Here is a 13,272-nt window from a genome sequence, read left to right as displayed (position 1 = left end):
AGAGCTGGATGTGCCCTGATGCCAAAACTTTGAGAAGGGGGTAGGGGACCAAGATGGAGTGTCTTGGCTGTGATTGGGCTGCCTTCTCTGAGCTTCTCCTCCAGCTGCCTCCTCGCTGCCTGTGTTCAGTGCCTTGAGCCTGGCACAGCTGTGCCAGCAAGGTATTCCCTTTGCACTAGCACCCCTACCCGCCCAGAGATTCCAGCCACTGCTGGAAGCTCAGCACTTTAGATGGGAGAGGAGCCCTGGGACCTTTCTTCTTCTTTCCCCTTAAAACCAAGTGTTCTAGAATTCCTATTTTTTAATTTTTTAATATAATTAAACAAAACATTTTTGCCTGGTTACATGATTTATGTTCTCTCCTCCCCGTTTTCTTCCCCCGTCCCAGAGCTGACAATAAATTCCAGTGGGTTATACTTGAATTATCACTCAGAACCTATTTCCATATTATTCATTTTCATAATAGAGTAATCTTTTAAAACCAAGAGCCCCAAATCATATAACTATATGAAAAAGTGATAAATCATGTTTTCTTCTGTATTTCTTCTCCAACTGTTCTTTCCCTGTATGTGGATAGCATTCTTTTTTATAAGTCTCTCAGGGTTGTCTTAGATCATTGCATTGCTATTAGTAGTGAAGTCTATTACATTTGATCATCCCACAGTGTTTCAGTTACTATGTCAAATGTTCAACTGGTTCTGTTCATTTCACTGTGTAGGTTTTCCCAGTTCTTACAGAAATCAAGCAGTTCATCATTTCTTACAGCACAGTAGTATTCCATCAACATCATATACCACATTTTATTCAGCTATTCCCCAATTGAGGGGCAACCCCATATTTCCCAATTTTTTGCTACCACAAAAAGCGCAACTATAAATATTTTTGTACAAACAGGTTCATCCCTTTTTTTTTTTTTAATCTCTTTGGGATACAAACCTAGTAATGGTATTGCTGGATCAAAGGGCATGCATTCTTTTAAAGCCCTTTGGGCATAATTCCAAATTTATGCACAATTTTATATATTTTTTTGGGTATAGTTCCAAATTACCCTCCAGAAATGGTTTAATCAGTTCCTAACTTCACTCATAATGCATTAGTGTCTCAATTTTGCCATATCCCCCCCAAATTTATCATTTTCCTTTACTGTCATATTTGACATTGAACTAGTAACTGAGTGTTGAATCTGATGGACTAACCTGTTTTGAATCCCTCTGATTGTATTACCACATCCACATTTTTCCATTTTTAAAAGAATATCATAAGAGCTACTTTATTAGTAGACTTATCAGTAGTAATCTAGGTAAACTATATATCTACAGCATTTCTCTTATTTAGTAGGTTATTTATCTTTGAAAAAATGAAATGAGATTAATTTGGCACGACATACTTACAGACTCTTTATAATCAACACTTTTTCTAGATGTTCCCAAACATTTGTTGCAAGATTTGTCTTTGATATCTATTATTTGTGTAAGGAATTAAATTTTGTGGTTGGACTAAATATATTTGAATTTTAAGATAATATTGTGGTCACTAATTTAAAAATATTATAGCTCAATCCAAATTGACTTTCAATAGTTTTATTTACAAAGAGGTGGAAGCAGTGAAAGTAGAGGAATGTAAAAGAGGGTAGAGAAAATATCTTGTCTATCACCCTAATGTTGCTCCAGTCCCTAGCTCAACCCAGGCAGGGCTTGTTAACCCCTCAGCTGGAGAACTCGGTTTAACTCATGAGGCTGCTTCCAGGAAGAGGAGGCCTCTCTAGAACTAATCTCTCCAGCAGCCAGGAAAGGAAGGTCAGCTTTTCATTTACCCAAGTGTAGCTCCAAAGGGAGAAGATCTAGGAACAGTCTCATCAGAAACAATCCAAGATCCAGTCACAGGTCCAAGTCATAGCTCCAAGTTGCAGTCCCAGTCCAAGATCTTCCAACCTGAAAATTCAGGAAGAAGATCTCTTGGACAGGAAGTTCATCATCTTTTATAGTTTTTTTTTTAAATGTCTCTTTCTGTCCCCTTCTTCCACTTTACAAGGACCAGTTGCAGTCTTTAAATTTGCTTAGCACTGCCCAGGGAGAGGTTAGTTGTTTCTGAGTTGTCACCCTCTTTAATAAGTGGCTTGTGAATGCAAATACCAACAACAGGGAAATGGGTTCGAGTCAAGAATACATGTGATAACCAGTGGAATCGTGCATCGGCTATGGGAGAGGGAAAGGTGGTGGGAGGGGGGCGTGGGGAGGAAAAGAAAATGATCTTTGTTTCCAGTGAATAATGTTTGGAAATGACCAAATAAAATAATGTTTAAAATTAAAAAAAAAATAAGTGGCTTGTGGACCTCCCCTACTTAGTGTTATATAGAGGTGTCTATGCTTTTGGTTGATTAAATTTAAAATTAGGCAAGAGCAGAGTCAATTCCATCTTCATATTTGGCTTACCAGTTTTTAGTTTAAAATTATCTAGTTGATTAAATTTTAGTCCTTTATTCAAAGGCCATTTATGAAATATAATTTTTCATATATTTCATATAATCTAAAATTAGTATTCCTACTTTTGTGAACTTGTGTCATAATGATGATGAAGTATTGTAATACAACCATATCTCACAAACTCTTTTCTATTCAAATTTAGTAACCACCAAAGATCTCTCTTCTAATGTTTTGAAAAAAAAATTCAGAACATTAAATTCTTTATTGTTTATCTCTTAGATTTATCTAATTTTGAAAGGGATATATTGAATTCCCTCTACTTTAGTATGGTTTTACTTTTTTCTTTCGTTTTCATGGTCTTTAGTACTTTTAAATGAAATATAGTTTTCTTGTTTCTTTTTATTATATATTATCAGCTTTGTCTGAAATCATGATTATCCCTCCTTTTTTGTTTGAAAAAAGTTTTTTTTTAAATAATACATTTTATTTCAATTTTAACTGGGAATTTTTATGTTTTCAAGTGTGTTTCATATAAAAACTAACACTAAACAAAAATGTTGTTGGATTCTGCTTTTTAATCCATTCTGCTATTTTTCCATTTTATGAATGAGTTCATCTCATTTGTGTTCACAGTTATAACTGTCAATTTTTTATTTCCCTTTATCCTAATCTCTTGTTCTAGTTCCTCTTCCTGATTCCTTTTAACACTGAAGAATGTAGCAAAAGAATAGTTTTCTTAACATCAGTGATATGTCATTGGAATGATTTGCTTTCATTCCATTTCCCTTTTCTTCCCCTTATCCAGTCAGTCACACATTTCTTTTTCTTTTAATCACTCCCTTATGACCACTATAGGGTATTTACCAAACTTCCTCTTAAAAATTTCTCTCTATTTTTCCTATCCTTTCCTATTTGTTTGTGGAGATTAAGTATTTCTATACCACAATCTTCATGGATTTGTATGTGTGTGTGTGTTTTCAACTTTCCTTTGTCTAGTGTAAGGAAAATTTTATGGAGTAATTTTAAAATTCACACTAGTTCAAATGGAAGTGAGGTTCATGGGATGTCTGTTCCTTTCTCTCTCCTTCATCTTATATTATGTAAGACAATAAATACCTTTAACTTCCTTCTCTTTTCATTCCTAGCATATTCCTCTTTTTCTCAAGACTTCCTCCCAAACAATAAAATCACATCCACGTACATTGTCTATCTTACTTATTTCTATGACTCTGATCTTTGAACCTTAACTATATGATTTAAAATCCTAGTAGCTTCTTAGGAGACTTCCCTCCCTCCTTATTAGAATGTAAATAGGTCATCATTATGTATTCCCTTCCAAATTGTTCATTTTTTTTTCTTTAGGATTTGTTTGTCAAAATTTTTGTTCATATCTGTTTTTTTCATTAAGAATGCTTGACATTTCTTTTTTTTTAATTAATGTTTGATTTTTTTTTCCTTTTTAAGATTATACTTAGTTTTTCTGTATAGGTTTTTCTTGGTTATGAACCTTTATCTTTTGACTTTAGGAATATTGGCTTCCAGGTTCTCCTTTATCTTCATAGTTGCAGTTACTAAATTTTACATGATCGTCATTGTGGTTCTTTGGTACTTGAACTCTCTCTTTTTTTGCTTTTTTACAGTTTCTTTTTAAAAAAATCTGGAACCCTTGCATTTTGGCTATGACATTCTTGGGAGTTTTCCAGTAATTTTTTGAAAAATTCCCCATTTACTGCACTGCCTCTTTGATTTAGTAGGTTTGAACAGTTTTCATTAATAATTTCTTTAAATTTTGTATTCATGGATTTTTTTGGTTATGATTTTCAGATAGTCTAATGATTCTTATATTATCTCTTACCTGTTTTTCAGGTATTTGTCTATGTTAGTATATACTTTATAATTTCTTCTTTTTGTAATCTTTAGATTTTCTTTTTTTTCCCCTAAATTTTATTTTTTGCCCAATTATATGTAAAAACAATTTCCAGCATTTTCCAAAGAATATTGAGTCTTGAATTCTCCACCCTACCCAAGTTCCCTAGTAAGCAATCTCATAGATTTTACAGGTGCAATCACCAAAAACGTTTTTCCATATTAGTCCCTTTGTGGAAGGAAACGAGAAAAAAATTAAGAAAATAAAAAAAAGTTTTCTTTGGCCTGGATTTAGACTCTTATTAGTTCTTTTCCTCTTGAAGCAGATGTCATTTTTAATCGTTAGTCCTTTGGGATAGTTTTGGATCCTAGTATTGCTAAGAGTAGCTAAATAAGGGGGCAGCTGGGTGGCTCAGTGGATTGAGAGCCAGGCCTAGAGATGGGAGGTCCTAGGTTCAAATCTGGCCTCAGACACTTCCCAGCTGTGTGACCCTGGGCAAGTCACTTGAGCCCCATTGCCTAGCCCTTACCACTCTTCTGCCTTGGAGCCACTACACAGTATTGACTCCAAGATGGAAGGTAAGGGTTAAAAAAAAAAAGAGTAGCTAAATAATTCACAGTTGTTCATTGTATAGTATTCCTGTAGAGGTGTATACTGTTCTCCTGGTTCTGATTATTTCACTCTGCTTCAGTTTATACAAGTCTTTCCAGGTTTTTCTGAGCTCCTCTTGCTTGTCATTTCTTAAAGCACAATAGTATTCCATTACAGTCATCTGCTAGAACTTAGTTAGCCATTATCCAGTTGATGGGTATCCCTCACTTTTAATTTTTTTGCCTCCATAAAGAGCTGCTTTATTAAATTTTTGTACATAAAAATCCTTCTTTTTTTTTATCTCTTTTGGATACAAATCTAGTAAGGGTATTTCTGGGTCAAAGTATATGTACTGTTTTATAGTTCTTTGGGCATAGGTCACAATTGCTCTCTAGAATGATTAAGTCATTTTACAACTCTCCTGTCAGTGTGTTTGAGTCATGGTTTTCCCACATCCCCTCTAATATTGATCATTTTCCTTTTCTGTCCTATTAGCCAATCTGATAAATATAAGGTGGTACCTCAGAGTTGTTTTAATTTGCATTTCTCCAATTAATAATGATTTAGAGCATTTTTTTGCATGACTATAGAGAGCTTTAATTGCTTTGTCTGAGAATTGCTTCTTCATATCTGGCCATTTATCAATTTGGGGAATGACTTGTATTCCTAAATGTTCGATTCATTTCTATATGCATTTGAGATACATGATCTTTATTTAGAGACTCATAAAATTTTTTTCCACCATTGTGATTGCTGTTTATTACTCTCTATCCTGTTTATTGGTTTGGTTTTCTGATTACCACCTCCTCTAATTTGTCCACTTTACAATCAGCTCCCCACCCATTCTCTTAACCCCTTCTACTCCTGCTATCCTGTAGGGTAAAATGGATGTTTATACTCATTGATTGTGTATATTCTTCTGTTGTTGAACCAGTTCCAATGAGAATGAGGTTTACATTCTCCCCTTCTACCAGCCCTGACTTCCCCATCATTGTAAAAGCTCTTTCATGCCTCTTTTATGTGTGATAATTTGCCTCATTCTATATTTACTATCCCCCTTCTCCCATTGTATTCCTCTTTCTTACGCTTCAATTTAATTTTATATCATCCCATCATATTCAGCTCACACTCTTCCTCTCTGTCTATGTATACTTCCTTTAACTCATCTAATAATAATAACGTTTTTTGAAATTGCAAGAATCATTTTCCCATGTAGGGATGTGTACATAGTTTTACTTTATTGAATGTCTTTTTGACTTCTCTTTCCTGTTTCCCTTTTTATACTTCTCTTGAGTCTTTTGAGAGTCAGACTTTCCATTCCTCTCTGGTTTTTTGAGCAGGAATGTTTGAAAGTACTCTTTATTTCATGAATATCAATTTTTCTTTTCCCTGAAGGACTATGTTCAGTTTTGCTGAGTAAGTGATTTTGGTTGAAATCCTAACTGTTTTGCCTTTTGGAATATCATATTCCAGGTCCCTTGATCCTTTAATGCAGAAGCCGCTAAATCTTGTGTGTTATCCTGCCTGTGATTTCACAGTATTTTAATTGTTTCATTTTGGTTACCCATAATATTTTCTCCTTGACTTGGGAGTTCTGGCTTTTATGTTCCTGGGAAGTTATCCTTTTGGTATCTCTTTCAGAAGGTGAGCAGTGGATTCTTTTCATTTCTTCTTTACCCTCTGATTTTGGAATATCAAGCTTTCCTTGATGATTTCTTGAAAGATGATGTCTAAGCACTTTTTTTACATCATGGCTTTCTGGTAATTCAATAATTCTTAGATTATCTCTCCTAGTTTTATTTTTCAAGTCAGTTGTTTTTTCCATGAGATATTTTACATTTTTTCTTTTTTTTTCATTCTTTTGATTTTGATTGTTTTTTGATGTCTCATGAAGTCATTGCTTTCCACTTGTTCAATTCCAATTTTTAAGACATGATTTTCTTGAGGGAGTTTTTGTGCCTCCTTTTCCATCTGGTCAGTTCTACTTTGTAAAGTGTTCTTTTCCTCATTGAATTTGTGTACCTCCTTTTCTATATGGCCAATTCTGCTTTTAAGAAGTTCTTCCCTTCAATTCATTTTTTGTGTATATTTTGCCATTGGCCAATTCTGCTTTTTAAAGAGTTCTTCTTGTCTTTGGATTTTTTGTACCTCTCATCAATTGGCTTATTATGTTTTCTAAGGTATTAATTTCTTCAGTATTTTTTGTGCTTTCTTTACCAAACTGTTGATTCTTTTTTCATAATTGTCCTATATTACTCTCATTTCTTTTTCAAAATTTTCTTCTACTTCTCTTATTTGAGTTTTAAAATACTTTTTGAACTCCTTTCTGAATTCTTTTTCAGCCTGAGAACAATTCCTCTTATTCTTGGAGGCTTTGGATGCAATAGTATTCACTTTGTTTTCTTCTTCTGAGTTTGTGTTTTGGTCTTCCCTTCCCAGTCACCAAAATAACTTTCTGTGTTGAATTTCTTTTTTTGTTGTTTTCTCATTTTCCTGCTTTCTTATTTTAATTTTAAAAATTGATAAAGTTGGGGTCTGTAGCTGAGATAAAAGGAGCATTGTTCCAAGCTTCAGGTTCTTTATGCTGGTGCCTTCAAAGCTGGCTCTGGATTTTATCTTCTTTAATTTCTTCCAAAGTGGTATGCTCTAAGGAGAATACTCTAAGGTTAATACTCTCCAGGCCTGTGCTCTGGATTTTTGGGTAAACCCAAATACTTTTCTCCATCTTGGAATTATAACCAGGGTCCCCTGCCCTTTTGTGGCCACAGATGCTGGTAATATGCCAGTGTTTCATCTCCCCTAGAGCATACCCAAAGACTGCTTTCTGGATCTGTATGGCTAGTGCAACAAGAATCTTGTATCCAGAACCAGCCAAGGGACCCCTATAATGGCTTTCTGAGCAGTTGTTTGACATTCTTGCCATCTGTGGCTGAGAGCTCTGAAAACCTTGGCTGCTGCTCTGTGTCCAGGTTCCATTGCTATTGCTGAAGTGTGGGGCCTGCCCGGGCACACTGTGCTGCACCTCTACCCTTGTGTACCTATCCCTTGTGCCAGCCTTCTAAATTGTTTTGGTCTGAAAAGTTAGTTCCCCTAATCTTTTTGTGAGTCATGCTGTTCCAGAATTCATTCTGAGGTATTATATCATAGTTTTTTGGTGGGTAATTTGGTAGAGATCAGATAAGTTTGCGTACTGTAAGGGAGTGTGGTTTGGGGATGGCATTGGATGGTTCAGATAGGGCAGACCCATCTCATATGTTCAAATCCTCTCTTCCTTATAACAATACTTTTTCTGACATCTTGGCTCTGCCTCTCTTAATATAGTTGCTGTTTTATGGAAACACTGTTTTCTGTCTGATTCATCATAATTTTCAGAAAGTTCAATTCTTATGTAAGTTTTTTTGTCCTTGTTCTAATCTATTAATTCTCCTTTTGCCTGTGTGGACAGAAATCTACTTGGAGATTTCCTCTATTTTTTTGGACATCTTACTTGGGCTTCTTTAAATCCAAAGTATTTCTTCATTGTGTTTGGAGTTTTCTTTTGTTGACTCTCCTCCTGCCTCAGTGACTGGATTTGGAATTTGTACTTGGCTCAGATTTTTCTCCCTTGCCTACTCTTGAATGGTGTGGGCAGATCTTGCTTGACTGTGGATGTGGTAGCTAAGACTAGGTCCTGCCTTCTTCATGGATTTTTTTGGGTTTGATTCAGATTTTTAGTGGCTCAGCTCAAGTTTTAGACTTGACTCTTTGTCTTCTTTTCAAGTGGAGGTGGCTTAATCCTTGCTGTGTAAGGATGAGTGGGCCCAGGTGCTAGTCTGCTTTTATCTTACTGTGGTTAGATGTGGGCCCCCTGGGTGCTGGGTGAATTTTCAGCCTGTGTCCTGGGTGGGATAGTAAGTAGCATGCTACAGTGCCTGAACTCTTGTGCCTCCAGTAGGGCTTCTTGGAAACTAAGAATTGGGCTGTTTGGGTGCTTCATGCTGTGCCATTTGGAAACTAGTTTGACTCTGTTTTCTGTTCTATGCCCACCCTTTCTTCACCCCAGTCTGGTCTTGTCTTTGCTCAGGAATTCTGCAGAATTAGTCTAGCCTTTTTGTATAGTTCTGGTCTTCCTGGGGAAACCTATAACAATTTCTCTTTTATTTTCTTTATGGCTGTTCTTTCTGGGGCATTTTAAAAGATAATTGGAGTGCTTGAAGGGAAGGGGAAGGGGACTTCTAATGTGCTTCTCTCTTCCCATATTCTAGAATCCTTTCTTAAATGTTTGTACCAGAATACAGTTTGAATCAAGTATATAGTCAAACAGTTTATTTGAATGAGTTGCCCTGGATCATTGCATTGCTATCATTAGTAAAATTGATTACATATGATTATCCCACAGTGTTTCAGTCTTTGTGTACTGTGTTCTCCTGGTTTTGCTCATTTCACTCTGCATCAGTTCATAGGGGTCTTCCCAGCTCGTATGAAAATCAAGCAGTTTATTGTTTATCAATTTATGTTTCTGACTGTAGCTTCCTTTTCCTTTTGCTTTCTTTTGGAAGTTGCTTAGTGTAAAAGCATTGAACCCCAAATTAATTTGCCCTAGGCACTAGAATTCTCTGTTATGGCCATTTTAGTTTTCCTTATCTAGACGACGACGATGACGACTACTACTACCACTACTGTCTGAATAAATACACCTTAGCAAAAGCTTATTTCCTCAGAACAATGAATTATATTGAATTTGATTTTTGTTATTTATGTAATAAATTTTTTTTTCAAATGTTGGTGGTATAGAAATTCCTTTGTTAAATATTATGTATTTCTCATAGTTCTTTTAACATTTCATTTAAATAGTTCATTTAACATTTTTGACAATATTTTGTGATTTTTTGGGGGGGGTTGTTTTGCTATAGTAATGGATTTGATATTATTCTTATAGTAACAATTTTCAGTTTAATGTTCACCCTAAAAACTTCAGACTGTTTACATTTAATTTATATTAATAATTATAAAGGAAAGAACCAGTAATAATCTTTTGAGTTTAGCGTCTTAACTATGTACACATTTCATTTCTGTGTTAAACCTACTTGAAGATTTGATTGAAATTCATAATTTAATTAATTCCCTATGAGTATTATTTTTATCAATATTGATAGAATAAAAATAGAAATTCCTTAGTAATACTAATAGAAAGCAGATATAGTAGAATCCAGTAAAAGTTTAATTCAACCTTTTCGTGATAGTTATTTTAAAAATTCAGATGGGGACAGCTGGGTAGCTTAGTGGATTGAGAGCCAGACCTAGAGATGGGACAGAAATCCCAGGTTCATATCTGGCCTCAGTCACTTCCTAGTTATGTGACCCTGGGTGAGTCACTTAACCCCCACTGCTTTGCCCTTGCCAGTCTTCTGCCTTAGAACCAATATACAGTATTGATTATAAGGTGGAAAGTAAGAGTTAAAAAATATAAAATATTCAGATATAGGTAACCAATGAACACTGTTAAATATAAATGATTTTTTCTGTTTTATTTTTATAGAGTGTTTCCAGGAAAGTGAACATCTCAAAGAAAGTCTTAAATGTTGCCTGTTACATCTCTTTGGAGCCATTGTAACAGGTGGACAGGTGAGGAAAATAATGAAACAGTAAGAGGCCATCATGAAGTAGGTGCTTAATAAAATTTTTAGTTTAACATGTGTATATGCACATATGTCAACATAGATGTGTATCTATATACAAATAGTGTTGTATTTAGTTATAAATACATGGATAAGAGAGAAAATTTAAAGCAACCTGACTAAAGTTAAAATGCTTTCAAGGATATAACCTTGATTGGCTTATAAATACATATGTATACAAGGACATGCTTCAAATATATACCCAAGCAGTCTCCAAGATAGGCACACATGAATTAACAACTCCTTATATCCAAGTATGTTGTCTTGATAGTCTTATCCCCCCTGTCAGAATTGATAACTTGACTCTGCTTTATCATCTGGCCAGGAAGTTGGCCTATTGTGGTACTGGAGAGGAAAACTTGTAAATTTTGAGCACTCAGTTCATAATGTTAATTACTTTCTATTCGTGTGATTTCAACCATCATCATATTCTTTTTTTTTCTGTCAGTCTAGTTTATAGGCAAGTGAGTAGTTGGGGATAAAGTGTGCTTCAGAAAAGGCTAGGTGGACAAGCAGGTGCTTGGAGATACTTGGGTTGTAATTGGTAAAGTAAATGTACAAATGACAAATGTAACAGTTGTGGGTCAGAGTCAATTGGGTAGAAACAGTTTCTGAATATATTGTGTAATTTAGTCAGGGAAATAGGGAAATTCAATGTTCAGGTAAGGGGTCAGAAACTAGGAAGACTTCATAGAAGTCAGATAGGAACAAATAGGAAGATATTAATAGTATTGGAATAAGAAGATATTGATAAATTAGGCAATCTCTTGCACTAGGCTCAGAAGATAATAACCTTCTTTTTCAAATAGAAGCCATTTCTATAGTTAAACTCACCTGAATGCTAGTAAAAGGAAATAAATGAGAACTTCTGATCCCGCGAGGGATTGTTTCCAGAGGAGACTTAAGCCATTATGCAGTGAACAAATATGAATTATCTCCGAGCTTAAATGATCAGTAGGTAGAGCTCATCAAAATGAAATAAGATAGTACTTCAATTATAAAAGACAAAGTAATTTTGTATTAAGATTTGATCATTATCTTGTACATTTTAGAGGAATGCCCTTCAAGCAATTTCACCAGCTACTATGGAAGTCCTTCTTCGAGTTTTGGCTGATTGTGATTCCTGGGATGATCGGGATCCTGAGGAAGTGAATAGGAAGGCAGAACTAACTCTTAAATGCCTGACAGAAGTGGTACACATCCTCCTGATTAGCAGCTCAGACCAGCGACAGGTGGATACCAGTACCATTCTGGAGAACTATTTCAAGTTGCTGAATTCAGACCATTCTGCATTCCCTCCTCAAAGGAGGTCTAGACAGTGGGAGAGCCGGTTCATTGCACTACAAATCCAAATGTTGAGTGAGTGTTAGAGTGTTAGTGGTTTTTCTCTTTTTTTTGTTATATCTTTAATAGTATACTCTTTTTTTTAATACAGGCATATTATAGGTAATATAAACAACTTGTGTGTATTAGGAATTTGAACTAAGAGTAAAATTAGTTCCTTTTGTGGATTCTTCACACATAAGAAATATGAATTAACAATAGAAATTTTCCCCTGAATGTGTATTTATTAGGAAGTAGGCCTTCTACTCTTACAGTCTGTTATTTCAGACTTCTCTTGATATATTAATGTTATGTCATGATTTCTCTTTACCTCAGCTAATTTCAGATGAATATCTCAAAATCAGCAAAATCAACAAAAAAAATTTGTTACTTTTTTAAAAGCTGGACAATACATATGCCGTTTGTATACGAAGTTAATTATTATATAGTTATTTCTAGTTTGTGTGTTTCTGAGTTTGGAGTAACATATTACCAGATTGTCTTTGAAATGATGAATTATTTTTGTTCATAGCAACTCTTGTGGCAGCCTACTAAGTTTTAGAGAGATGACAATTCTCATTGTTAGAAGCATCCACATTGATGAAATTGAAGATTTTTGAATTTTTGGAGTGTATTTAGAGCTTTCTAAGATTCAAACCTGGTAATCTTTAGCCACTTATAATTCGTGGACAAATCACAAGACAAATAATATCACAAGAAGAAACCCACAAAAAATCTTCTAGATATTATGAAGTCTGTACAGCATACTGAAGATCTTAGAGGTAGAAATGGGGTTTTCATCACTACTTCCAATGGAAAAGAAGAGAAGAGAAAGGAGAATCTAGAAAATGAAGCTTTCTTGGCCCATGATTTAAACAGAGAAATGATGGAGTTTTGACTTGGGATGGATTATATCCATTGACTATTGAGAAGAAAGTATTTAATTGGCAATGTTGCTTTGTGTTGTAATATCTAAAATTAGGAGACTGTTTGTAGCTTAATAACTTTATAAAATCAAAGTGGTGGTAGTAGTAGTAGTAGTAGTAGTAGTAGTAGTAGTAGTAGTAGTAGTAGTAGTAGTAGTAGTAGTAAAAAAGAGAGGGAAAGGTAGGGAGAGGTAGAGAGACACTTAACTTTTTAATCTATTGGCTGCCATAATTGACCTATAGTTACATTCCGACAATGGTCCCCTTAACTCCATGTGCATGCCAAAAACCCTTACTTCCTGCCTGGTCTGTCCTTATAAGCTGTTTTCTCCACCCACTTATTCTCACACATCACATCTCAGGAACCAATCATAGTTTCTTAATTTGTCTGGGCTTTCCAGAGGGGTAGTGCTTGTGGGATCAGTTTCCTGTCTGTTTTGTTCCTTGGCTCTTTAACTTTCTTTCTCTGAGGGCTTATCTATACT

General features: G+C 35.0%; 1 protein-coding gene across 11 annotated transcripts in view; it reads left to right on the top strand.

Moving 5' to 3' along the window:
* NBEAL1 (neurobeachin like 1) overlaps positions 1-13,272 on the top strand; it is a 236,515-nt gene that overhangs the window by 69,288 nt on the left and 153,955 nt on the right. For all 11 annotated transcript variants that reach the window (XR_008914111.1, XM_056807892.1, XM_056807889.1 and 8 more), the window contains 2 exons: positions 10,400-10,485; positions 11,591-11,897. Coding sequence is in view for 10 of the 11 variants with exons in the window: in XM_056807892.1 (XP_056663870.1) it covers positions 10,400-10,485; positions 11,591-11,897 (393 nt within the window). In the remaining variant the exon portion in view is untranslated. The remainder of the gene's footprint in view (positions 1-10,399; positions 10,486-11,590; positions 11,898-13,272) is intronic.

The sequence above is a fragment of the Monodelphis domestica genome, chromosome 8 (genome assembly GCF_027887165.1).
Source record: "Monodelphis domestica isolate mMonDom1 chromosome 8, mMonDom1.pri, whole genome shotgun sequence".
In the NCBI taxonomy this organism is placed as follows: Eukaryota; Metazoa; Chordata; class Mammalia; order Didelphimorphia; family Didelphidae; genus Monodelphis; species Monodelphis domestica.
This window is presented reverse-complemented; position numbering and strand designations above follow the sequence as displayed.